At 31.3% G+C, this 26,023-nt stretch overlaps 2 protein-coding genes and 1 pseudogene across 2 annotated transcripts; all 3 read left to right on the forward strand.

The window, feature by feature from the left end:
• Positions 1 to 238: 238 nt before the first annotated feature.
• Positions 239 to 10,104, forward strand: LOC114942095 (uncharacterized). The gene is given in 4 exon segments (XM_029317398.2): positions 239 to 581; positions 5,697 to 6,972; positions 6,974 to 8,422; positions 8,424 to 10,104. Coding segments are annotated over 4 exon segments (4,023 nt in total). The 5' UTR covers positions 239 to 504; the 3' UTR covers positions 9,645 to 10,104.
• A 3,491-nt stretch (positions 10,105 to 13,595) lies between these two features.
• Positions 13,596 to 15,973, forward strand: LOC114940988 (uncharacterized). Its single transcript, XM_029315794.2, is given in 7 exon segments — positions 13,596 to 13,940; positions 14,024 to 14,298; positions 14,601 to 14,763; positions 14,874 to 14,942; positions 15,043 to 15,246; positions 15,333 to 15,643; positions 15,646 to 15,973. Coding segments are annotated over 7 exon segments (1,161 nt in total). The 5' UTR covers positions 13,596 to 13,848; the 3' UTR covers positions 15,693 to 15,973.
• An 8,452-nt stretch (positions 15,974 to 24,425) lies between these two features.
• Positions 24,426 to 25,496, forward strand: LOC146722457 (uncharacterized; annotated as a pseudogene).
• The last annotated feature ends 527 nt before the right edge of the window (positions 25,497 to 26,023 follow it).

A 26,023-nucleotide genomic window follows, 5' to 3' on the forward strand; every position in this document is an offset into this window, starting at 1 on the left:
TTCACCTTTGACAATATTATTATATCTATGTGATAAGTATTTAGCTAAAATTAAATACCACTAATCACTTTATGTATATACAAACGGTTTAAAAAAAACGTGAATCAAATAAAAATACATATGATAATTATATGTATAAATAATTATGTCTAATAGCGAGTTTACGTATAAACATTTCTTACAAATCAATGTCTTTTTCGTCGTGAATATATAAACAGATCTACATATATACGAAAAATAAAATAAGTTATTTTGCTTACGCGCCAAAAACGTCTATTGCGCGTATGACCGGGCTGGTACATACCTACACTTGCGCGCATTGTGTACTGCTATCTGTACGCGGCTTGCAGTAATAGCGCGAGATAACAGCTGACTTACACACGTTGAGTCTAGACAGACTGTGTATATACGTGTAGTGAAAGCTGTATAGTGTTTATAGTAGTAAGTGTATAGAAGTGTTTAGAAGAGTGTATACAAGTAAAAGAAGAATATATTATAAAAGTGATGGGAAGAAAATACGACAAAACACATTTGCCTCTCACTCGCCGCAGGATGTCGCGAAAGAAAGGATGGATGAAAAGGTTAGTAACACCATTTTAAATTTAGGTGTCCGAAAATTCGCAGAACACCCTGGGAAGGTAGAGAGTGTTATCTGAACAGAAAAGTTCTGTATCATTCTCTACCTTCTCGAGTGTTCCGCGAATTTTCAGACATCCTGTATAGAACTTGGGTTCGGCGAAGCAATCTGAAACGTCTGGATGCTCTTTTGACTCATTCTGTTATTTATTATATATAAATTTATTAGTGATGTAAAAAATACTTTGAAAAAAAAAAATATTTTTAATAATTTTTTTCTTACATTAGATTTATACAGAGTGACCAGAAGTCCAAAAAAGGTGGAATATTTCATGAATAATGCGATTTTGAAAAAAATATTTTAAACTAAATTCGTAAAACAAGGCGTATCATAATTTTATAACCCAATTATATTGTACCTTACAGTTTTTTAAATTTTAATGAAAATAAATTAAACTTACAATATAATTATATATAATTATAGATAAATAGACTAAAAGTAGAATTACACTTAAAAATACTGTGGCCTGAAATTTTCCAATCAGTGTATTGTAATAGAACAAAAATAGAGTAAAGAAAGAGACGTCTGCAACGTCTTAGATTTACTTTGCCGAACCCAAACAGAGTATCCCAACGTATTCCAAGCTTTGAGTGCATAAAGAATAAAAAAAAATTTTATAATTGTTGCAAAAGATATAGCCGGGCAAGCATAGTGCCCCCAACTAGTTTATAAATGACATTTGGCCTGTCATTTTCTAACTATAAAAAACAATTTTTCCTAGTTTTGCTCCCTAACTCTATAATGTCCAGAGAAAAGGTTATTTTTATTTCTTTTCTCTATCGCAAATATTTTACATTATCACACATCAATTTTTTGCTAAATTCTAATAAACCAAAGACACCAAAAAAATTTTTTTTATTCTCGAATAAGAACTCAATTAAAAATTTTAAATAAAATAAAGAAATGGCCTTTTCAGTACGTTCCTTTCGAGGTTCAATCACAAAACTTTTACAGAATATTTTGTCTTTGTCTCAATACTCTCAAATTGTTTCAAATTTTTCGAGTTGGTGCATCATTTAAAAAAAAATAAAAATTACTTTTTTTGCATTATTTCCAAACATTATTTATTTTTCTTATAACAATTATAGTTTTGATCATACATAAAAAATATAAAATTATGTTTATACAAAAATTACAGCAACTTTTACAAAGATGTAATCGAAAAGTAAATTTCTATATGAGAAGAAATTAGCTCTTTTAAATTTTTGAATATAATGCTAAAAAATAGTTTTTATTTTTTTTAAGATATTCCAACAACTTGAAAAAAATTGAAAACTTTGAAAGTATTCAGACATAAAAAAAAGAATATTCTGTAAAAGTTTGGTTATTGAACCTCGAAAGAAACATTCTGAAAAGGCCATTTCTTTATTTTATTTAAATTTATCGAGTTTTTATTCGAGAAACCAAAAAAAATTTTTTTTAGTGTCTTTGGTTGATTCTGCAAAAAATTTATGTGATGATGTAAAATATTTGCGATAGAAAAAAGAATTAAAATAAAAATAACCTTCTCTCAGGAAATTATAGAGTTAGGGAGCAAAACTTTTGGAAAAATTGTGTTTTTTACAGTTAGAAAAAGACAGGCCAAATGTCATTACGAAACTCGTTGGGGACACTTTTATAATAGCATGCTTACCCAGCTATGAACTTTGCTCATTTTTGCTTTATTTTAAAGAAAATAAAGCCATGTTGGTAAATTCATTCAAATATGTACATATTGTTACATGTATTATTAATTTACTTGTACACTTCTAATGAGTAACAGACTAATTTTAAATAAAAAGAGAATAAAATAAACGCAAACAAAAAAAACCATACAATAATTTTGTTATCACGGCTCTATCTTATTTTACTTCAAAGATTTTTAATTTGCTCTAATTTTATATTTTGCAATGTTTATTTTATGATATTTTTTGATATATTTTATTACTGCTTTAAATTTCTGTACCATATTTTTTGTTTGCATTATTATTAAATAAAATACGTTATAGAAAAAAAGAAAGTTTCCTAAAATAAAATTATAAAATTATAAATAAATGCAAGATAGTAACCTGCTTACTTTTATTTGTTTATATTTACATCTCTGTTGTTTTCTTACAAATTATATTACAGTTATTACTCTTCAAAAATGTACATGTGAATTCATTAGACTGGTGACAATATATCGCGTACATTCAAATGTTGAATAAACTAATATTTTTTTGGTGATTTTCTACAACACAGCATAAATGAGTAAATCTGAAATATAATATTTTCTCCATTTTCTTTACACACCCAAAGTTTTGATATTTTGAGATACGCTGTATAAAAATTGTGGAAATTTTTTTGTTCTGTTTTACAATAATTTTATATATAATAACAATTAAATAATATTTTATATATTATTTGTTAACATTTTTTAATTACAAATTTGTTAAATTAATTTTAAAAATTATTATAAATTATTATTAGAAATTATATTTAAATTGTTTTTTACTTACATTTTTTAAACATTTTTATTTCAAATAAAAATAAATAAAAAATAATAAAATAATAAATTTTATTTAAAAAAATTTTTTCATATTTTTAATTTTTATATACTTTACTAGTACGAACTGTACTAATTTTTTTACCAAAGTATAAAAAATACTTTTTGTATAATTTTTAGATACAGAGTAATTGACAACTTGTTCTTGAAATGTTATATCCATGAGTGAATTCTGAGACAATTTAAAATGTTGCTAAAAGCCTATTTTTAATATTGTAAATATTGCTATTTTGTTATATTGAGAAGGATATACTACAAAATATTTTTATTTTAATACTTGTAAAGAAATTAGTTATTACCAAGAAAAATATAATATAATAATACCGTAAAAGTATAAATAAAAAATATTTTGTTATCTATCTTGAAAACAAAATCTTTGAAAATAAATTACTTTATACAATATATATACTAAATTTACAGAGTAGTGGTGGTAGTGGTGGTAGTGGTGGTAGTGGTGGTAGTGGTGGTAGTGGTGGTAGTGGTGGTAGTGGTGGTAGTGGTGGTAGTGGTGGTAGTGGTGGTAGTAGTAGTAGTAGTAGTAGTAGTAGTAGTAGTAGTAGTAGTAGTAATATAAAGAGTATTATACTTTTATTATTACAGTTGTTAGCACCAGAGGCGATCTTTTCGTGGGCTGGTTATATAAAATCCAGAGGCGGTCTATTCGTGTGCTGGTTATATTAAATCCAGAGGCGATCAATTCGTGTGCTGGTTATATTAAATCCAGAGGCGATCAATTCGTGTGCTGGTTATATTAAATCCAGAGGCGATCAATTCGTGTGCTGGTTATATTAAATCCAGAGGCGATCTATTCGTGTGCTGGTAACTTTCTAGATTAGAAACGATTTGCATGTGTGTTCTGGTTATACCAAATTTGATCCAGAGGCGATCTTTTCGTGGGCTGGATTATATAAAATCCAGAGGCGGTCTATTCGTGTGCTGGTTATATTAAATCCAGAGGCGATCTATTCGTGTGCTGATAATTAAAAAAAATATTACACAATTACAATTACAATTTTACATTAGATGTGGTTTGCATGTGCGCTACAGTAGTAGTATTTATATTGTTAGCTATCTATTTTTTCAGTAATACATAATTTTATAATTAATAATTTATTTTTAATTGTACATTAAAATAAAGTTAATAGTAGATATCTTGTATCGCCAGTGATGAATAAAATTAAAAATAAATGTGAGACGACCCAACTGGCTTAAATTAATTCTTATTATTATTAATTTGATGCCATGTACAAGAAAAGACAACGTTTCGACCTTAGGTTTAGGTCCTTATCAAGTCTAAAATTAACATTAAAAAATACAATAGATGTACATACAAGAATTTTGATTTTTAAGAAAGTAAAGCGCAAACCAAGATTATAATAACAATTTAAACGTACCTTACAAATTCTTTAGTGCAATATATAATTAATTTTTTTCATTTTACATATTTCAATATAAATACTGTGTCACGTAAACGTTCAGTATGGATGGTAAAGACGAACTAAATTAAACAGCTTTGATTATTCTATCATAGATCGGATTCAAATTCTCTGTGTCTTTCTGTAGGTTGATCGTGTTATTAAATTTTTTTATAAAAAACATTTCAGCAATCTCTCTTTTCCTAGTGTTTGTTTCTCGATGTAAAATATTTAAGTTTGTCCATTTAAAGTCATGCGAAAAATCATTTCTATGTTTGCTTATAACATTTTGATTGCTGACATGCATTTTTATATTAAACTCCGAAAAGACAAATTACCTAAAGCCGATATGACCGAGATAGTTTATAAAGTTGACTGCAATGACTGTGACGCCACATACATCGGACAAACTAAAAGACACCTTAATACTCGGATTAAAGAACATATGAATAATATAAAAATGCATGTCAGCAATCAAAATGTTATAAGCAAACATAGAAATGATTTTTCGCATGACTTTAAATGGACAAACTTAAATATTTTACATCGAGAAACAAACACTAGGAAAAGAGAGATTGCTGAAATGTTTTTTATAAAAAAATTTAATAACACGATCAACCTACAGAAAGACACAGAGAATTTGAATCCGATCTATGATAGAATAATCAAAGCTGTTTAATTTAGTTCGTCTTTACCATCCATACTGAACGTTTACGTGACACAGTATTTATATTGAAATATGTAAAATGAAAAAAATTAATTATATATTGCACTAAAGAATTTGTAAGGTACGTTTAAATTGTTATTATAATCTTGGTTTGCGCTTTACTTTCTTAAAAATCAAAATTCTTGTATGTACATCTATTGTATTTTTTAATATTAATTTTAGACTTGATAAGGACCTAAACCTAAGGTCGAAACGTTGTCTTTTCTTGTACATGGCATCAAACTAATAATAATAAGAATTAATTTAAGCCAGTTGGGTCGTCTCACATTTATTTTTAATTAAAATAAAGATTTATTTTTAAAAGATTTTGTTTTCAAAAATATTTATAAATATTTTTTATAATTTTTATAATAATATTTAACAAAATACTTATCAATAAATGTTTTCTTGCAGGCGACAGTTACTTATCAGTGAGAAGACAAAGCAAGACGTAAAAAACTTGTCGGAGATGTGTCAAATTGTAAGTGATACAGGTATGTATAATGTCGAACAAGATGTTCGATTAGCTAATAAATTAGACTCGAGAAGCATTGAAGATGTTAGTATGGAATCCGTCGACTTTAAAACATCGGATGAATTATTTCCCGATATGACGTATTCAAATATCAAAACAATGCAGTGTCTTGAGTCAAATACATGCATGTATGTCGAACAAGATATTCGTCTTTTCGACAATAACGAAAAGTTAATCGACTCGAGAAGCGTTGAGGATACTAGCAAATCCGTCGATTTAAACAAATCGGAAGAATTATTTCCCGATACGACGGATTCAAATATCAAAACAATGCAGTGTCTCGAGTCAAATACATGCATGTATGTCGAACAAGATATTCGTCTTTTCGACGATAACGAAAAGTTAATTGACTCGAGAAGCGTTGAGGATACTAGCGAATCCGTCGAATCGGAAGAATTATTTCCCGATACGACGGATTCGAAAATCCAATCAATGCTGTATCAGAAGTCAAATACAGCTATGTATTCTGTAAAGCAAAATGTTAAACTTGGCATAGATAAATGTTTCGAAAGCATGTATATTGATGATTCCAATGACTCCAAAAGCATGCATTATGATAAATCCATTGATTTTGAAAAATCGGTAGAATCATTTACCGATACAATGGATTCTAATATTCAAGTAATGCGATGTCTAGAGTCAAATACAGATATATGCAATGTAGAAAATGGTGTCGAACATGACAAATATTATGTTATAGAAAAAATTAAAAAGAGCTCTATTGATAAAGATGATATCAAAGAAAATTTGCCTGCAGGCCGTCGCATTATGGACTTCTCTTTTATATGGACTGAGCTGCACAGAATCTTTGACAGACATAATAAAGCACTGGACTGCTCGTCAATTGAAAATTTGTTACTTATAAAGTCTGAAAAATGTGGGTTGAAAACCCAGCTGTTCTTCCAATGTAAAATGTGCAAAACAAAAGCCAGCATTTGGTCAGAACCCACAAAACCGGAAATAATGGACATTAATACGGCTGCTGTAGCAGGAACACTTACTGTGGGAACTGGTTATGCCCAGCTGGAAAAGCAGCTTGCAGTCATGAATGTTCCTAGCATGTCCGAGCCAATGTACATCAAGAGTAGAGACAAATTAGTCGACGAGTTTGTAAACACATCTATAGAAAATATGAAAACGGCTGGTGAAATTGAAAAAAAAAATCGCTCTTGATAACAACGAAGTTATAAACGGTATTCCGTATATAACAGTTGTAGCGGATGGTAGTTGGATGAAAAGATCGTATGGTACCACGTACGACTCTCCTGCCGGTATTGGAGCCATAATTGGTTACCGCACGAGAAAGGTTCTCTACGTCGGTGTTAAAAATAAATATTGCATAATATGCGATATGGCAGAGCGAAGAGGTATCGAGCCGAAAACTCACAATTGCTATAAAAATTTTGATCGCAACGTAAGCTCCACAAAAATGGAGAGCGATGCCATTGCAGAAGGTTTTAATTGTAGCCTCGAAATGCATGGTCTAATTTTTAAAACGCTTGTTGCTGACGGTGACAGTAGCGTATACCAAAGTATTAAAAATAATAATCCATACGGAGAACATATGATAACAGTTACCAAAATAGAATGCACGAATCATCTGCTACGTAATTTATGTAAAAAAATTAAAACTGTAGCAGAGAAAACTCGGCCAAAAACATCCAGACGGCCTGGCTTAATACAAGTGCGAAATGTAATAAAAAACAAAATTTTAGAAATACGAAAGGAAATAACTGAGGCAGCCGCTCTACGAAGACAAGAACGGCAACCTCAACATCGTCAGGCTATGGAATTACAAACAGATATTTTAAACATTTCTAGGCATGTTTTTGGCGATCACAAGCAATGCAAAGAACGTGGCAAAGAGTCTTGCGATGGAGAAGAAAATTATATAGATTCTTTAAAATCACATGGTCTCTATTTAGAAATAGAAGAAGCTGTCGAGTATATAAGTGGTTACTCTGACAGCTTATTGTTAAATTATACGAATAACATTACAGAGTCATTTAATTCGTCGATCTGCGCACAAATTGGCGGCAAACGTATTCTTGTTAATAAAAAAGGTGGTTACAATGCTAGAGTTGCGGGGGCAGTTTTGCAATTTAATACGCAACAAGTAATTACAGAAGTACATAAAAGCATGAATAAGACTGTTCCGCCTATTGTCGAAAAGTTGGAGAAGCGCCGAAGAGAAAAATTAGAAAAAAATAAAGAGTATCGACAAATAGAAGGAAGATCAAAAAAATTCAAACAAAAATCGGGAACAGACTCTTATTATGGTCCACACTCGCAAAAACCGGATCTACCGTCCGATGTAATCGAGCAATTTCGACAAAATCATTTTAAAAAATTGTCCGAAAATGCAAAAAATTGGCAAAAAATTGAACGCGACACTACAAAACAAAATGAATCACAACAATGGCTACAATTGAGACGTAAAATGTTAACGGCATCTAATTTTGGAACCGTATGTTGTAAAAGAATGAAAACGTCTTGCGCATTGCCTGTGAAAAATATTTTATATCCTTCTGCTATTGAAACCGAGGCAATAAAATATGGTCGCGAAAAAGAACCAATTGCGAGAAAAGAATTAGTCGAAATACTAAAAAAAAGAGATTAAACCTTGTGGATTATTCATTGATATTGAACATCCATACTTGGGTGCTTCTCCAGATGGACTTATAGATGAAGACGGTCTGGTAGAAATAAAATGTTCGCACTCAGCTAAGAACTTAACAGCTGAAGAAGCTATAAAGATGACTCCACTAAAGAACATCTTTGATAAAAAAAATTCAGAACAAATGAATAAAAATCATAAATATTTCTATCAAATTCAAGGCCAGTTAAATATAACGCGGCGAGAATATTGTGTTTTTACTATGTGGACGCCAAAAAGCTTAAAAATAATACGTGTTATAAAGGATAATGATTTTTGGAGTAATAAAATGCTACCCTTTTTAACAAATTTCTATTATAATTGCATGCTGCCAGAAATCTTGGATAGTCGGCATAATAGACATATGCCTATTAGAAATCCAGATTATATAATAGAAGCTCAAAAAGGGGTAAAAAAATTAAATAGTTGTCGACAATGTAATACAGAAAACAAAAATATTATCAAAGAAAGTCAATGTTGCGAATATAATAGTTTATCTATGAAAGCAACTGTCACTCCTGTTACTGTTATAAGTGCGGAACAAGATGACGATTGCGCTATTGTAAATAGTTACTCACAAAATAAAAAAGAACTAACTGAAAACGATATGGCACGACAAAAAAATTTTCTCGATAATCGTCCTATATCTGATAGTGAAATAGAGAAAAATGTATTACCTGTGGATAGTCTAATAAACGACGATTCATTGGACAAATTCTTGCGCGTCGTAAAAAATACATGTCCTTTTGAAACACAAAGTGTGTTATATTTAGAATATTCTCATTTAATTGAAGCAAGTCGTAGCGACAAAAGCTTACAAATTATTGGAGGAAATTGCAGTAATCATTGGCGATGTATATTTTTTGACGGCACCAAGCTTCGAGTGTATGACAGTCTACCCGATTGTACATACAATAAATTGGTGCCTAAAGAAAAAAATTACATTCATCGTCGTTATCCACAAATAAGTGCAAATGATATTATATTTGAAAAGGTTCAAAAACAACCTGATGGCACATGTTGTGGAATTTATGCTGCAGCTTTCGCTACAACTATAGCTTTAGGAGAAAATCCTTGTAATATGACATATTCGAATCGTATTGATAATATGAGGCAACATTTTCTTTACATTATCGAAGAAAATAAACTGTCGCCTTTTCCAAAATTCTAAAAAAAGAATCTTTAGGAAAAGATGCCTCAAATAAATATAACACAAATTTTATGTATTTATATCTAACGATATATACATAAAGGGGTGCATGTTTTTGTATATATCGAAATTATATATATATCGATTTTGCAAATAATACATAAATGTCAATATTGCTATAAATATCAGCACTTGTCTCTTCTCCCTGTAAAATGAAACAAAAATTCTTTCTCGATTTACACCTACCTTGTCGTGGTGAAAAAGCTTTATACTAAAAGGTGTAAATAAGAGAGCAACAAAAAATTAAATTAGAAGTACATTTTATATCATGTTTTTTAGTGTCTAAAAGAAATTGTACAGACACTTGTACCTTTTCATCATATAAATATAAATATAGAAACACATATACATATTATGTATGTCAAAGTGAACAATAAATTGTGTTCAAATAAAGTAAAAAAAAACACATTTATATTTATATTCTTATCATCGACATTATACGCAAATATATGCGTATAAGATGATGTGTAACAATGTGTATATATAATTATTTTTTATAAAATTACAAGTTATATAAAATGGGACATTCTATTTAAATATATATCCTATATATACATACATATATATATATATATATATATATATATAGGATATATATATATATATATAGGATATTTAAATAGGATGTCCCATTTTATATAACTTGTAATTTTATAAAAAATAATTATATATACACATTGTTATATATATACACATATATATACACATTGTTATATATATATATATATATATATATATATATATGTATATATATATATATATAGGGGCAAATGGGGGAATTGCAGTCAGTATAAATTATTTTTTATTTTCAGAAAAAAATATATCTTTAGAACCAAAATGAAATAGTTGACGGATACTTCATCAATCATTCTTCGAAAGTGGAAGCATAAAAGTTAAGAAAGGTAATATATAATATATATATATATATATAAGAGAGAATGGGGGAATTGCAGTCAATAAGAATTATTTATTTTCAGAAAAAAAATGTCTTTAGAACCAAAATGAAATAGTTGACGGATACTTCATCAATCATTCTTTAAAGATGGAAGCATAAAAGTTAAGAAAGCTAATATATAATTGAGCCTGCATTGATTAAAAAAATCTCTGAATTGGCCGCAATTGACCGACGTGTTGGGTAATTACGGTCGCCTCTTGGGGTAATGCCAGCTGGTCGCTAGCAGGCAGAATTCGGTGGTATATTTTGATTACGAGATTGAAATCCATAGAACCAATCTACGCCAGCACACTTTTTTTTTATTAAAATTATTGGGGATGTTGTGACGTTCAGCAAACTCAAATGCTGCACAGCGCACTTGAAGAGGTGTCTGTCTGTCTCTCTCTCTCTCTCTATATATATATATATATATATATATATACATATATATATATATATATATAGTTAAAAATTAAGATAAGTGAGCTTAAATAAGATTATGTTTTTATTAATTTACATGGTTTATATATACAAGTAAAAATGTTTGCACATATAACGTTTAAATATATAATATTGTATAAAACACACGTGTATATATATATATATATATATATATATATATATATATACGTGTGTTTTATATTTATAATAATTGAATAAAGACATTTTAGGCTCACTCACCTCAAATTAGATGTAAGACAGAAGTTGCATTTTTTTAAATTAAAGGCTGTGTAATAAAATAGATAAATACTACAAATACGAATTTATTTTATTGTTGCCGTTTAGAGGTAGTATCAGTACTAGATGCTCAACCATTTTATTGTTATCATTTGAAAGTTTAATTGTTAGCACATAAGTCTAAATGATGTAAAACGTACATATAATGAATAAATAAATATATTATGTTATTATAATATATTTTGTTATATATTTTTTTTTCTTTTTAAAATTTAATTTAAACGTTATTTTTAAGCAATTATTTTAAGACAATTCTAAAATCATTATAACGTCATACTATTGTCATCTAATGACGCAATTTTATTGTCATCTGATGACATCATACTGTTGTCATCTGATGACGTCATTTATGCTGTGACAAATGGCCGTCAGTATAGGGTTATTTGTACGTCATACTGACCGTCAGTTTGACGTAAGTTCTGACAAAAACGTACGTAAAAAAGACGTCTCATTGACGACGTTGTGCTACCTGGGATATATTATATCTATCTTCACAAAAATTCTATCAATAAACGTAAATTAACTTGATACTTTTAACAAATGTAATATATCGAGTACAGTATACCTAAAAGTTACCACAATCAAATAAATCAGTATAATTTTCTTATACGATACACATTTTAAAATAATCAAAGGAATAAAAAAAATATCCAAAAAATAGACAAATTTTAGAGAGTTGACTTTGGACGGTATTTATAGTCCAAGCTTAAACATCGTCTTAAGATTTTCTTGATTAAGATAGTCTTGTTTGTAAGTATGACTTGAGACTTCATGTATTCATAGTTTTAATTAAAATGAGACGATCTTCATAAAAAAATAAACACTTCTTGTTATTTAAGATTTTTTTACTGAATTTAGTGCTTAAGATGATCTGATTTACTTTCAGTAATCTTTGGGATTTTTCTGATGTATCAGCGAATGAAATATGTTTAAATATAGAAAAATTTAACAAGATGTATGTCTATACCATTTATTTATGTTATCAAATTATTACAGACTCTAAAGTATTGTTAGAAAGTAATTTTACTGTAAAAAAAAATATCAAGCAAAAAAAAAACATTATATAGATCCCGAAAAGAATTCTTTCTTAAAATTTTAACAAAATATTCTCCTTGAAAAAAAGTGATGCTACAACTTTGAAACAAGAAGCATGGAATCAAACTTCCGATTCATATATCTATTGTAATAAAGTAAAAAATCTATATATTTTTTCTAATTAGGTATGTTAAATGCTTGAAATAAAAATGTTAATTATATCTGAAGAAAATCTAATATATTCGCGGTAGATAGTTTCATTTTTAAGCTAGATTTTAAATATTTTTTATATTCAAAGTAATTTAATTTTTAACATTTTAATGTGTAATAAATTATTACAGAGAAGCGTTCAATTTAGAAAATTATGGAGTAATTTAAAATCAGTACAGAGAGATATCCTTACGCAGGAAAAACATGCACGTTTATCAACAGGTGGTGGACCTGAACCTAAATCTGCAAAGATTGACCCGGACATTGCCGCAATAGCACCCAATTTAATGACAATTGCACCAACATTATTTTCATCAAATTTATCAGATAAAATACTAAAAGGTACTTTCATCTTTATTTTATTTATTTATATTATAATAAAAATTGAAAAAATAGTAACAATGAATATTTTTCAGAACGGCAACAAAGAATATTAATGATTTGTATTCCTGAGGAATTAATTGAAAATGTGGAGAGCATAGACTTTATTGATGATGATTTCCAGGAAGTTAATAATGATTCTATTATCACACTTCCTACAAATGATAAAATAATTAATTTTATTGATATTTTCTATTAACATATTTGTTTATGAATAAGAATTTAGAATTTTTGAATGTTACAGACTCAAGCAGTAATGAGACTGATGATGCTGAAAAAGAAAATAATCCAGTAAATGAAATAATTAAAAATAATAATAAAGATAAATTTTATTAATATATTTATTTTTAGACACACCCCTCTCTCTCTCTCTCTCTCTCTGTGTGTGTGTGTGTTGCGTAGTGTCTTAAGCATATTTAACAATTTGTTTTGTACTGGTGGAATCGGCAGACCACGATTGTTAATTTTTGCTAAAATCTTTCTTCAATTTTTCGTAATATTCCATATAGGAGGAATCCTTATTAATCTATAGCGTCTTTTAAATTGTAAATTATTATAAAAGGGTTTTAAAAAGTCCATCACGAATGTATCATTTTCGTACACGATCTCTCTACTTGAAAATCACGATCAATTAATATTTTTTCAATATCATCAATTTCTTTTCCATTATATATAATTCCATAATATTTAATAATAAAGGCGGGAGCACAGACTTTTGCATAACGCATAAGGCATAAAGCATAAAGAAATAAACCAATGAGAGTCCTTCATTTCTATCCCCACTTCTCATTCTGCGGATCTTGCATAGTGCACAAAACATGATGCATAAAGAGTCGAAAAATCCGTAAGGACGAACTTTTATGCGTTATGCAAACAGATACGCGTCTAGATTGTATATTATCATCTCCATCATATTGTGTTCCAGTTTCTAACCTATTCTTTTTTTTACAATACATGTTGTAAGTACTGCATTATTAATAATTATATATATAATTGGATATTTATATTTTATTACATTACAATCAATATTTTATATCGATAGGAAAATGGATCATAAGACATACTGTTTTGATTCTCAATATCAAACTGAATCTTACTACGGACAGATGCAATGTGATTCTGAAAATGAACATAAAAATGAAAATTTTTGTGAAATAGAGAACGAAATAAATGAAAACGAAATAGATGGAGATGCTTTACTTATAGCTTTAGTACATGACCATCCCTATTTATATAATAAAGAATTAACTGACTTTAAAGATCAGTTGAAAAAGCTGAATGCCTGGAGTGAAATTGCAATCGTTTTGAACATGACAGGTATTTATGTAGTATTTTTCTAAATTTCAACTTATTCTTTATTTTAACAAATTTTTTGTAAGAAATTAATTTTTCATTAGTTACTTTGTGTGAATAACTTAAACTTATAAAGTAATTGAAATAAATTGTAATGTTAATTTAAACTAATGACAGACAGTATAATTTTTCATGTTAGATTGCAAACTAGTAAACAATTTGCTAGAAATGTAGCATGCAGCATTTTTAACAAGCTAGATTGCATGCGATCTAGCATGAAAAATTGTACCGCATGCTGCTAAATTTAATGTAATTTTTGTTGCTAGCGGATGAGTGCCAATCTAGATGGACACGCTTACGTGAAAGATATACAAGAGAGAAAAAGCAAAGACAAGAAGAGACAACCACTGGAAGTGGAGCCTCAAAAAGGAAAACTTTCGAATTTTTCAATAACATGCAATTTTTGGATCCATTCGTTAAGAAAAGAAGGTATAGTAAAAATTGTGAAGAAATTAGAATAATCAAGATTTCTTTTTTATATATTATCTTCTTAAAACTCTTTGTACTGCAAAAAAGCAATTTTTGATATTTTGTTTCAGAACAATGACCAACGTGCATGCAGTGACCAAAAACTCTCCATTGACTAAACGGTACATTTCTTTTCAAAAGTATGTAAAATATAAACATAATATTCATATAAATTATTCATATAATTAAAAGTGCTTCTACTTGCAAATTAGTAATGAAATCTCTATTTTCTATTTTTAGAAACTTTAGCTCCAATAACGAAAAAGAAAATCTCCCTTTGAATGCAAGTATCTTGATTGAGCAGAATTCTTCAAAAGTTAATATAGAATCATTAGAACAAAATCGATTTAATTCAAACTCAAGTGGCAGAAATGAAGTGAACATATCTTCTACAGCTACTTTAAGTAAACAGTCTTTTACAGATATAAATTCAGCACATCTAAGGTACATATTTTCACAAGCATTTTTATTTGTAGCATTTTTCATGTTGTAAAAATTTTGTTTTGTTTGAAAAAATTTATAATTTTTAGAGACTCAACTTCACTTTTATACAAATCAAGCGACGCGGTAGCCTCACCATACCAGTCTGATGCTTCTTCAGTCTCAGTATTAAGTGCCTGTGATTATGCGACAAAGAAAGGTTTAAATAGTAAAATTAAATCAAAAGGAAAATCGCAGCCGGATGTTGCAAATGCAATTTCCAAAGTCACATCTTTGCTAGAGAATAAATACTCTTCACCTGTTTCAACTGTTTCGTCATCTTTAAAACCGGAAGTAGAAGAAGATGTGGCTTTCTGTCAATTAATACTTTCTTCACTTACAAAGATGCAGGGGTGTAAAAAAGAAAAAAAGAAGGATATATTGCGCATTATATACGATATTTAAAATAATCGAAGTTCTTAAAAGACTGATACAATTCTGAGAACTGCCTTGTGAGAATTGTCTTGTCATATTTCTGTTTTTGATTTTAATTTTTTGTTTTGTTCAGAGTTTCAATAATATAAAATGTATTAACGTAAATCTATTTAAGTTAATTTATCAGTTTAATTTTTATCTTGTTTATTATTTAGAGTTCAGAGTTTAAATATAAATAACTTCGAAAATTATTTAAAAACTTAGAAAAATTCGAAAGTTAAAAAATATATTAAAATAATATAAAATATACATTAATAGAAATAATATCAATTAAGTTTTAATTTCTTTAGTAATATAAGAATAATATGAAATGTGTCGGAGCAGAAACATAAGCAACATAGATTATATTCTGGACGGGTTCGTACTCCGGCGTAATATTATTAATATGTCGAGACGCAAATGTCGATTGTGCAACGTCTTTTTTTTAATTATTCAAAACTAGTAAGTAAGTGTTTAAAACTTGAGAGATGTAGAAAGTGCACTTTAATGTTATAAGTTAAAAGTGAGGAGATATGCAATAATAGATAAATCATTTTATTACGTTGATTTTTTATTAAACAGTGAGTTTAAATATGTAACACTAATAATGAATACGCAAACAGCTAACCTGTAATTAAACATTTTTTTATTTTCTGGATGAAGGTGGACGCATAATATTATCAGGAGACGCGGTAGTGTCTCCGGCCATGTTCAAACCCTAAAAGACCTTAAAAGACACTACAAGTCTCCTTATCCTGCACCATCAAAGTCCATTTTTTGGGGGTGTAGAACTACTAAAATATAAAAAATTTTGAATTGCACGTAACATAACCTGAAAGGCGGCATCGCCACGAGTAATTTGAGCCAAGAAAAAATAAAATCGGTCAAGCCGTTCCGGAGATACAAGCGGTCAAAAAGTGACGTTTTTCATGAAAAATTAAGAAACGTCGTCTTCTTCTTCTTCTTCTTCTTCTCTGTCCGCGTCCGCTGACGTCATCAGGATTATATATATATATAAATCTCTTCTCACCTTTCACTCACACCTCCCTCAACTTCCACCCACCCCTTTCCCTCCCACATCCCGCTCCCACCCCCACCCCCACTCCCACCCCTCTTTCGCCCTAACTCACCCTCTTTCGTCCTATTTTTTCAGTCTTTTTGTTCTCTCTCGGCCTCTGTTGTCCTCTTTCACCCTCTTTCACCCTCTTTCGTCCTCTTTCACCATCTTTCGCCTCTTTCACCCTCTTTCGTCCTCTTTCGTCCTCTTTCGTCCTTTTTCACCATCTGTCGCCTCTTTCACCCTCTTTCGTCCTCTCTCACCCTCTTTCATTCTCTCTCACTCTTTCATCCTCTTTCACTCTCTTTCGTCCTCTTTCACCCTCTTTCGCCCTCTTTCACCCTCTTTCGTCCTCTTTCACCCTCTTTCGTCCTCTCTCACCCTCTTTCGTCCTCTTTCACCCTCTTTCGTCCTTTTTCACCATCTTTCGCCTCTTTCACCCTCTTTCGTCCTCTTTCACCCTCTTTCGTCCTCTTTCGTCCTCTCACCCTCTTTCACCCCCTTTCGTCCTCTTTCACCCTATTTCGCCCTCTTTCACCCTCTTTCGTCCTCTTTCGTCCTCTTTCACCCTCTTTCGTCCTCTCTCACCCTTTTTCGACCTCTTTCAACCTCTTTCGTCCTCTTTCACTCTCCTTTGTCTTCTCTCACTCTCTTTCATTTTTTTTCACCCTATTTCATTCTCTTTCACCCTCTTTCGTCCTCTTTCACTCTCCTTCGTCCTCTCTCACCCTCTTTCATTCTGTCTCACCCTCTTTCATTCTGTCTCACCCTCTTTCATTCTGTCTCACCCTCTTTCATTCCCTCTCACCCTCTTTCGCCCTCTTTCACCCTCTTTCGTCCTCTTTCACCCTCTTTCGTCCTCTCTCACCCTTTTTCGACCTCTTTCACCCTCTTTCGTCCTCTTTCACTCTCCTTTGTCTTCTCTCACTCTCTTTCATTTTTTTCACCCTATTTCATTCTCTTTCACCCTCTTTCGTCCTCTTTCACTCTCCTTCGTCCTCTCACCCTCTTTTATTCTCTTTCACCCCCTTTCGTCCTCTCTCACTCTCTCTCACCTCTTTCACCCTCGTACGTCCTTTCTCACCCTCTTTCGTCCTCTTTCACCCTTTTTCGTCCTCTTTCACCCTCTTTCGCCCTCTTTCGTCCTCTTTCACCCTCTTTCGTCCTCTCTCACCCTTTTTCATTCCCTCTCACCCTCTTTCACCCTGTTTCGTCGTCTTTCACTCTCTTTCATTCCCTCTCACTCTCTTTCGTCCTCTTTCACTTTCTTTCGTCCTCTCTAACCCTCTTTCATTCTTTCTCCCCCCTTTTAATTGCAATGAGTTTAAAAGTAACAATTTAATTTTAATATCATTAGAATATTATTTAGCAGCGCGCCCAGTTTTTTTAACTAAAATTTTATTCAGAAATAAATATTTTTATCGGCTCTCAATATAAATAATATAAGTATGCTGTCTTCTAAGCTGGGCAATAGAGCCAAGGAAACGAAACGAAAAATTAATTAAACGGAACTGTATCTCAATTTGAGATCCCAAAGTTCCACATATAAATATTTATTTCTGAGTTTATTTACGCCTTGGGCTAATCACGGCGGTATTTACTAACATCTACTAAAAAGGCAAATGAAAAATATAGGATCGAAAGGGTCTGAATAGCTTAGTTGGTAAGAGCAGTCGCCCGGAAAGTGAAAGACGCAGGTTCGATTCCCGCTTCAGCGACTTTTCGGACCTATATTTTTCTCGCTTATTTCTCCATATGTAAGTTTCGAAATTAATTTATATGTGGAACTTTGGGATCTCAAATTGAGATACAGTTCCGTTTAATTAATTTTTCGTTTCGTTTCCTTGGCTCTATTGCCCAGCTTAGAAGACAGCATACTTATATTAAAATTTTATTATTTCTTTTTATTTTATATTAATTTTAAATTTGCATAAGTTTTTAAATTTTAATTTTTGACTTGGCATCTTGCATTTTAGAGCAGATAAATTTTCCAATTTTTGCTGTATCAAATAATTTTACTTTTTTTTTTAACTTTATCGGTGTGTACACACAAAACATTTCTTTGAGTAACATAATTTTATATTATTTAATTTTCTTTCTAAAATATTTATAGCTGATTTCATAAAAATTTTAGATCAGCTTTGACATAGCTTATACATCTTTTTTCGGACAATGATTTATAAATCGCTTTTTTTATTTACTCTTATTAAAAGTACATTTATTTTAGTAGTAATAAGAAACTACAAATTAAGTAGAATATAAAAGTGGCCTCCTCTGATATTATTAATGAAGAATAATCATGTTTTTCTTGTTACATAACATGTCAAAATATCAAAATTGATAATTTATATATGCCTCCTTAAATGTGTAATAGAGCATATTATAACTTCTACATACATTTCTAAATATAAGAATTAATATTTCAATGAGAAAAACTGCTGGTCAAAAATAAACTCTTCAAGTTTTTTTGCTTTACTCTAAATATAAGAATTAATATTTCAATGAGAAAAACTGCTGGTCAAAAATAAACTCTTCAAGTTTTTTTGCATTACTTACAATAAATTGATATACATCTCGTTCAAAGTCAACATTTGGTAAATCTGACATCATGTGAACTATCATCACTTTGAAGACTTTAAATATTCTGATGTATTCGTATATTATGTGATATATTTTTTTATATTATATATAATTACATATATGCAGTATTGCATATCACATGTTTAGTATATCATAAACATATTCTTTTATAAATATATATTTATATAATGATATTTGCAACTTTTTGATATTTATTAAATACTTTTATTATGTTACGTTATCATTTTATTTATACTATTTTTTCATAATAATTTTCTGCAACGCTATCAACATGTGGATAGTCCGCGACACGGGGACTAAGTTAAAACATTTAATGAAATTAAAGCTCTCGATGAAAATTCTATGAATATTTACTGTTCGTCACTCATCGATGATTACTATCCAAATAGACCTCAGGAATTAGAATCATTAAATTTGTACGATTTTGCCAAATTCTGGGAAATTACGAAACAGATGTCAAATAATGACGAAGTCAAGTGTTACAAACTGGCATCGGGTTTATTTTTAAAAAAACGAAAAAAGGGTTATTTAATTAACCATTATCGATTTAATATAAAAACTGAGCCCGAAAAATACTTTTACTCGCTGCTTCTTCTGTTCAAACCATGGAGAGATTTGAGTGAACTCAAAGGTACATTCGAGACTTACACGGATGCCTTTAAGAATTCAGAGTCTGTTTTAACGAAGGCAATGAAATATCACGAAAGGCTCGAAGAAATACAGAAAGCTTTTGAGAACGTTGCTGAATTAATCGAGAAGCGCGAAAATGATCTGAAAACAGCAGACAGAGACAAATCCGATGACGATGAACTGGATTGTAATCCGATAGAAGCTGACGACGCGATGAAAGATCTGGAAGATTTTGGTAAGATTGACGACCCGATTGATTTATCGCAAATAATGTCGCAATTGAACAAAGACCAGAAAAGAGTCTTTGATGGAGTATGCCAAGTTTTACAAGATAAGAATCAGATTCTGCGACTGTACGTAAGTGGCGAGGGTGGTACAGGGAAAAGTTTTCTAATTGAAACGATTAAACATTGGATCAGAATAAATTTGGAAAAAACGACTGCCATATCTGCTCCCACGGGTATCGCAGCATTCAATATCGATGGCTTGACAATCCATAGAATGTTTCAACTACCCGTTAGTCATGAATCTACACCAAAATATACGCAATTGTCAGACATGGTCTTGAAAACTTTGAGAGACAAGTTAAAGAATGTCGAATTATTTATAATCGATGAAGTATCCATGATTTCAAATGTGACACTTATGTTTATCAATCTACGATTATGTGAAATCTTTGATACGACAGATACAGATGATGGTTTCTTTGGCAGAAAACACATTCTCCTGTTTGGGGACTTGTTGCAGCTTCCTCCTGTAAAAGGACAATTTTCGTTTGTTAAAATGTCTCGATCAGAGATTCAGAAGTATTTAGGTACCATGGGTGGATGTGATTTGTGGAGATTGTTCGAGTACGACGAACTTTTGATTAATATGCGACAAAGATGCGATAATACATATCGTGATATACTTTCTAGAATACGAATAGGTTTAGTAACGGATTCTGACATCAATGTTCTTCAGTCTAGAAGAATCAATTTTAAAGAAAGTAGTTGCGACGAAAGATTGAATGAACTTTGCACTTATATGAATCAATTACCGATTGATACAATTTGTTTATTGCCCACGTGTTATTTGTGCAAGGTTTTGAACACAGCAATGCTCGATAAAATCGACAGCGATGAAATTCTACTGATAGCAGAAGATGATGTCGACTGTGCTCCAGCAATGAAAAAAAAGGTGCATAAAATTTTAGAAGACAAAGATGATAAAGTGTCTGAAACAGCTGGCATTGAAAGAGTAATAGCGATTAAAATTGGCGCTAAAGTGATGATTTGACGAAACATTGACGTAACTTTGGGACTTGTCAATGGAACGATAGGCAATGTAGTTGCAGTTAATCGCTCTGCTGACGGCAATCGTATTGATTCCATCAAAATAGTTATTTCGGGTAACAAAGAAATCGCAATAACGAAAGTAGATATTAAATTTGAAGTATTCCACAAATTAGTGGTACATCGGAAACAATTTCCATTGTCTCTCAGTTATGGAATAACTATACACAAAAGTCAAGGAATTACATGTAACAATGCAATGATGGATTTAGGAACGACTGTATTCAGTGATGGTCAAGCCTATGTAGGTTTGTCACGAGTAAGTAAATTGGAAGGCCTACATTTGATAAATTTCAATCCAGCATCAGTTAAAGCAAACTCGAGAGCCATTGTGGAATATAATCGACTGAGATTTATATTCAAATCTGAACTGCCACAAATCAATCGGTCCGAGAAAAAGGTTGTGAAAATGTACGATCGTCGATGGGCTATCCCTAATATCATTGATGATGTGCAGAATTATGATTGTGAGGAACCAGAAAGTATAGTTACGTGGAAAATATATGGCCTTTGCAATAACGATGCTGTTTCGTGTTACGCTAATGTAATATTACAATGTGCGTTTCATTGCGTACGTATTAGGCAACAAATACTGAAAAATAAAGCATCGAATGCATTGACTGATGCTATCTGCGCGTATGGTGAACGTAAATATTGCAACATTCAAGCGGTTAGAAGATCTGTCGGAAAACGCTTCGAAGAACGAACACAACAAGATGTTTCGGAATTTTTTACGGCTCTAATGTCGACGTATTCCGACATCAATGATGTATTAGAACTCGAATTAATAAAGCTGTAAGTTGGTTGAGTGTTTCCATCTCTACAGCAGTTGGCATGTCGGGTGTTGAAACACTTTCGATTACGATTTCAGATATCACTCTTCTCAAATGTAAGAAGCGCTCCAACATGAAAAAGGCCGAATTCCATCTTGTTTTAACATCAGCAACAAGTTTCAAAATTAAACCTTCAGGAATATTGTTTTGCATTTGAATTTTTTTTAATTTGTCTGGCTGCACAACACTATTTTTTATCCAATGCACAATTTCTCGAACTTTAAATATAGCTGTTTTAACGCTAGGTAATTTTAAAGTCTCTCCAACAACAAGATTTATCGTATGCGCAAAACACGGCAAATGCTTCTTTTCACCAATAGATGTTCTTATGGCTGCTAACATAGAACTGGCATTATCTGTCACCACGGCACGAATTTTACTTTGTGATATATTCTAATTATCAAGAATATCCAGAAGTGTTTTCGATATATATTCAGCTGTATGTCTTTTGTTTAGCGCACGAGTGGCTAGGTAAAACATACACATTTCTTCGTTTTGTAGAAAATGTGCTGTCACACCTAAAAAATCTCGTTCGTTCATCGTTTCCGTCCAAATATCTAGTGTGAGACAAATATTGTCTATTTTTGACAATCTAGATCTAGCTGTAGCCACACAAACCTTATATTTTTCTTGAGTCTTTTTTTTTAAATATTTTGCACCAGGCACTTTAAAATTAGGTTGCAGCTCCTTTATAAGACATAAAAAGTCTTCTCCTTCGACAATGTTAAAAGGCCGCATATCTTTGCAGATAAAAAAACCAAAGACTGAATTATTTTGTTATATATTGTACCTCCCTCTAAAATAAAAAATTATTTTAAAAAAATTGCAATCAAATACAATGATTAAGTACTAAGAATAATTTTTTTACCTTTATTGGACGAAACTCGCGAAAAAGCCTCCTTTAAAGTATTTTGCAGTATCGTCTTCGTCCTATTTGCGCTATCATCGGCGTCGTAATCAATATCAGATTTTTCTTCTGATTCCGAATATTTTGATGTTGATGATGGCTGTGATAGGTTAGACATGGGTTCCTCAACAACTGTACTCGTCGATTTAGCGGACGTTGTTATACGTTTTGAACTGAAATATAAATTGTATTTTATAATAGTTGAAGGATATCTACCATTGAAGTGCCCTATCGATACCCGATACTATTTATCGTATCTTGTAACTACGAAATTCAAAATAATAGTTACTCGTAGCTACATGAATAAAATTAAATTACTGACAAACAAAAGATAACGACTCATAACCTAAAAAATAAGTCTGTACAGATATAACAATTTTGTATCAGAGAATATTAAAGAAAATTATTTTTAGATACATACCCAGCAAACACAATATATAAATGTTATATACTTAAGCATGTTACATGTAACGTATATGTTAGTTGTAATTTCCCACTCATAGATGTAACATTTTTAATATTACATATATTACATTGTAGTTATATTGTCATTATATCCCAAGATAGCACTGACTTATCAATACATCAATGTGCTATTTGATATATAATTACAATATAACTACAATGTAATATATGTTATATTAAAATGTTACATCTATGAGTGGGAAATTACAACTAACATGGATGTTACATGTAACGTACACGTTATATTACCTGTTATATTCCGTTTTATTATAGCAATGTAACAATTATATATCGGTGTTTGCTGGGTACATACCTTTCACTTGTTTTATCAGGCTCAGAAACATTGCTGATTTTTTGTTGTTTTTTTTCTACAACAATTCCGTGAGTATTGGCGTGTTTAAATAAATTGGACGTGTTGCCACAAAACTTCACACTTTTAAAACATTGCTTGCACTTTGCCGTGATGTCATTCACTTTTGTAAAATATGTCTATACTTTAGATTTCGGCGGCGCCATGATAACAAGAAAAACTAATAAACTTTTGACAAGAAGCACGCACTGCACGATTGCAAACCACAGCAAACAATATGACCGACGAACAGATAGATGTAGCTAACGGCAGCACTGAAGTAAATAGTAGGTCTGTTCTTTTTAGCTGAACTGACTGCACTAGTTCAGCTAAAAAATACAGGCTTAGTGACTCACTCACTACTCGGATATGCGCGCCAAATCGATTTGATACAAGTACTTTTTTATCGATACCGAGTATGTATCGAAAGAATTATTCGATTCTAAAAGTACTCGGTATCGAAACAAAAGTATCGAATACATACTTGTATTTACTTGTATCGAATCATCCCTACGTATACGTCTCGATAAAAGATTAAGTTAAATATTAAGAAATGTATACTACAAGGGAGTACACAGATATGATTATCGCGTACGGTTTAGCCGGAGAAAATGCTCGTGCCGCGGCTCGCATTTACGCGGCGAGATTCCCCGAACGTAAGCGACATCCTTCTCACAAATTAATATTGAGATGTGTTCAACGCGCGAGAGAGACTGGAAATATTCTTCCAAATCGTCGAAATGCAGATGTACCATTGCATTACGATGTAAACGCGGAAGAAAGAATCCTGAGAAAGTTTGAAGAGAATCCCAGGAGCAGTGTGCGACGTGCAGCTCAGATATTCGGTCTCTTGCGATACGTGGTGCACCGTACTTTACGCCAAAACGGATTGCATCCGTATCATTTTCAGCGGGTACAACAACTTCTACCGAGAGATAGAGCACCGCGCGTCTACTTTTGTGAAAGTATTTTTATCATTTTTATTTTGTTTTTGCGTTATTAAAAGATTAATAAATATAAACAATCTGTGAAACATGCGTAGGGTTTCTCGCTCAATGCCGACGGAATGATTTATTTCCGGATCGCATTCTGTGAACAGACGAAGCGACGTTTACGACGAACGGTATATTTAATAGACAAAATTATTTATATTGGGCGGAAGAAAACCCGCACGTTGTTCGACAGTGTGCATTCCAGTATCGGTGGACCATAAACGTGTGGGCAGAAATAATTGGAAACCAAATTGTAAATAATAAATTTTCTTATTAATTAAGAAATTTTCCATTGCAGCTTTAATAAATTCTTTTGTGACGTTTTTTTAGATCGGCCCTTATTTCTTACCGCCGCGACTAAATGGTGAATTCTACCGACGTTTCCTGGAAAATGAGTTATGTGATTCACTCGAGGATGTCCCTCTCGATGTAAGAGCTGGCCTCATTTTCCAACATGACGGGGCATCTGCGCATTTCGCGCGTCAACTGCGCGATTTTTTAAATGCGCACTATCCCGACATGTGGATCGGTCGAGGTGGACCAATTATTTGGCCGGCGCGATCGCCAGATCTCAATGTGCTCGACTATTTCGTGTAGGGTCACATTAAAAATTTAGTCGAGTACAGGCGTGATAGCACAGAAGCAGAGGTACGAGAAGCAATTCTCGCTGCTTTTAATAGCATCACGCCGAAAATGGCGTATCGCGCTACGCGAAATATGGTTCGAAGAGCCGAATTGTGTTCGCGCGAAGGAGGAAATTACTTTGAACAACTGTTGAATTAAAATATGAGAGTGGATTAGACCTATTGGGGATACCACTTAAAAAAAAATGCGCCATGTTATCTACCGCAAGGTGGTGAGGAAAGGATGACAAATATGCCACGAGAGAGAGAGAGAGAGAGAGAGAGAGATGTCTCTTGAGAAAATGATTATTTGTTATTCATATTAAAATTTCGACTAAACGTATCCGAGTATTATCGTGTAATTTGCATCGAATTTCTGTTTTCTATGCATTCTGAATTTCGAGATACACGAAAAATTAATTACATTACATTAACAATTAATGTAATATTTTTTTATTATTTATTATGTAATTTTCACTTATTTTTATATTAGTAATTTTACGTATTTTTTATAGTACATTACCAAATATGATGTC

This window comes from Nylanderia fulva, unplaced genomic scaffold, assembly GCF_048542155.1.
Source record: "Nylanderia fulva isolate GAGA-0341 unplaced genomic scaffold, ASM4854215v1 Scaffold310, whole genome shotgun sequence".
Lineage (NCBI taxonomy): Eukaryota > Metazoa > Arthropoda > Insecta > Hymenoptera > Formicidae > Nylanderia > Nylanderia fulva.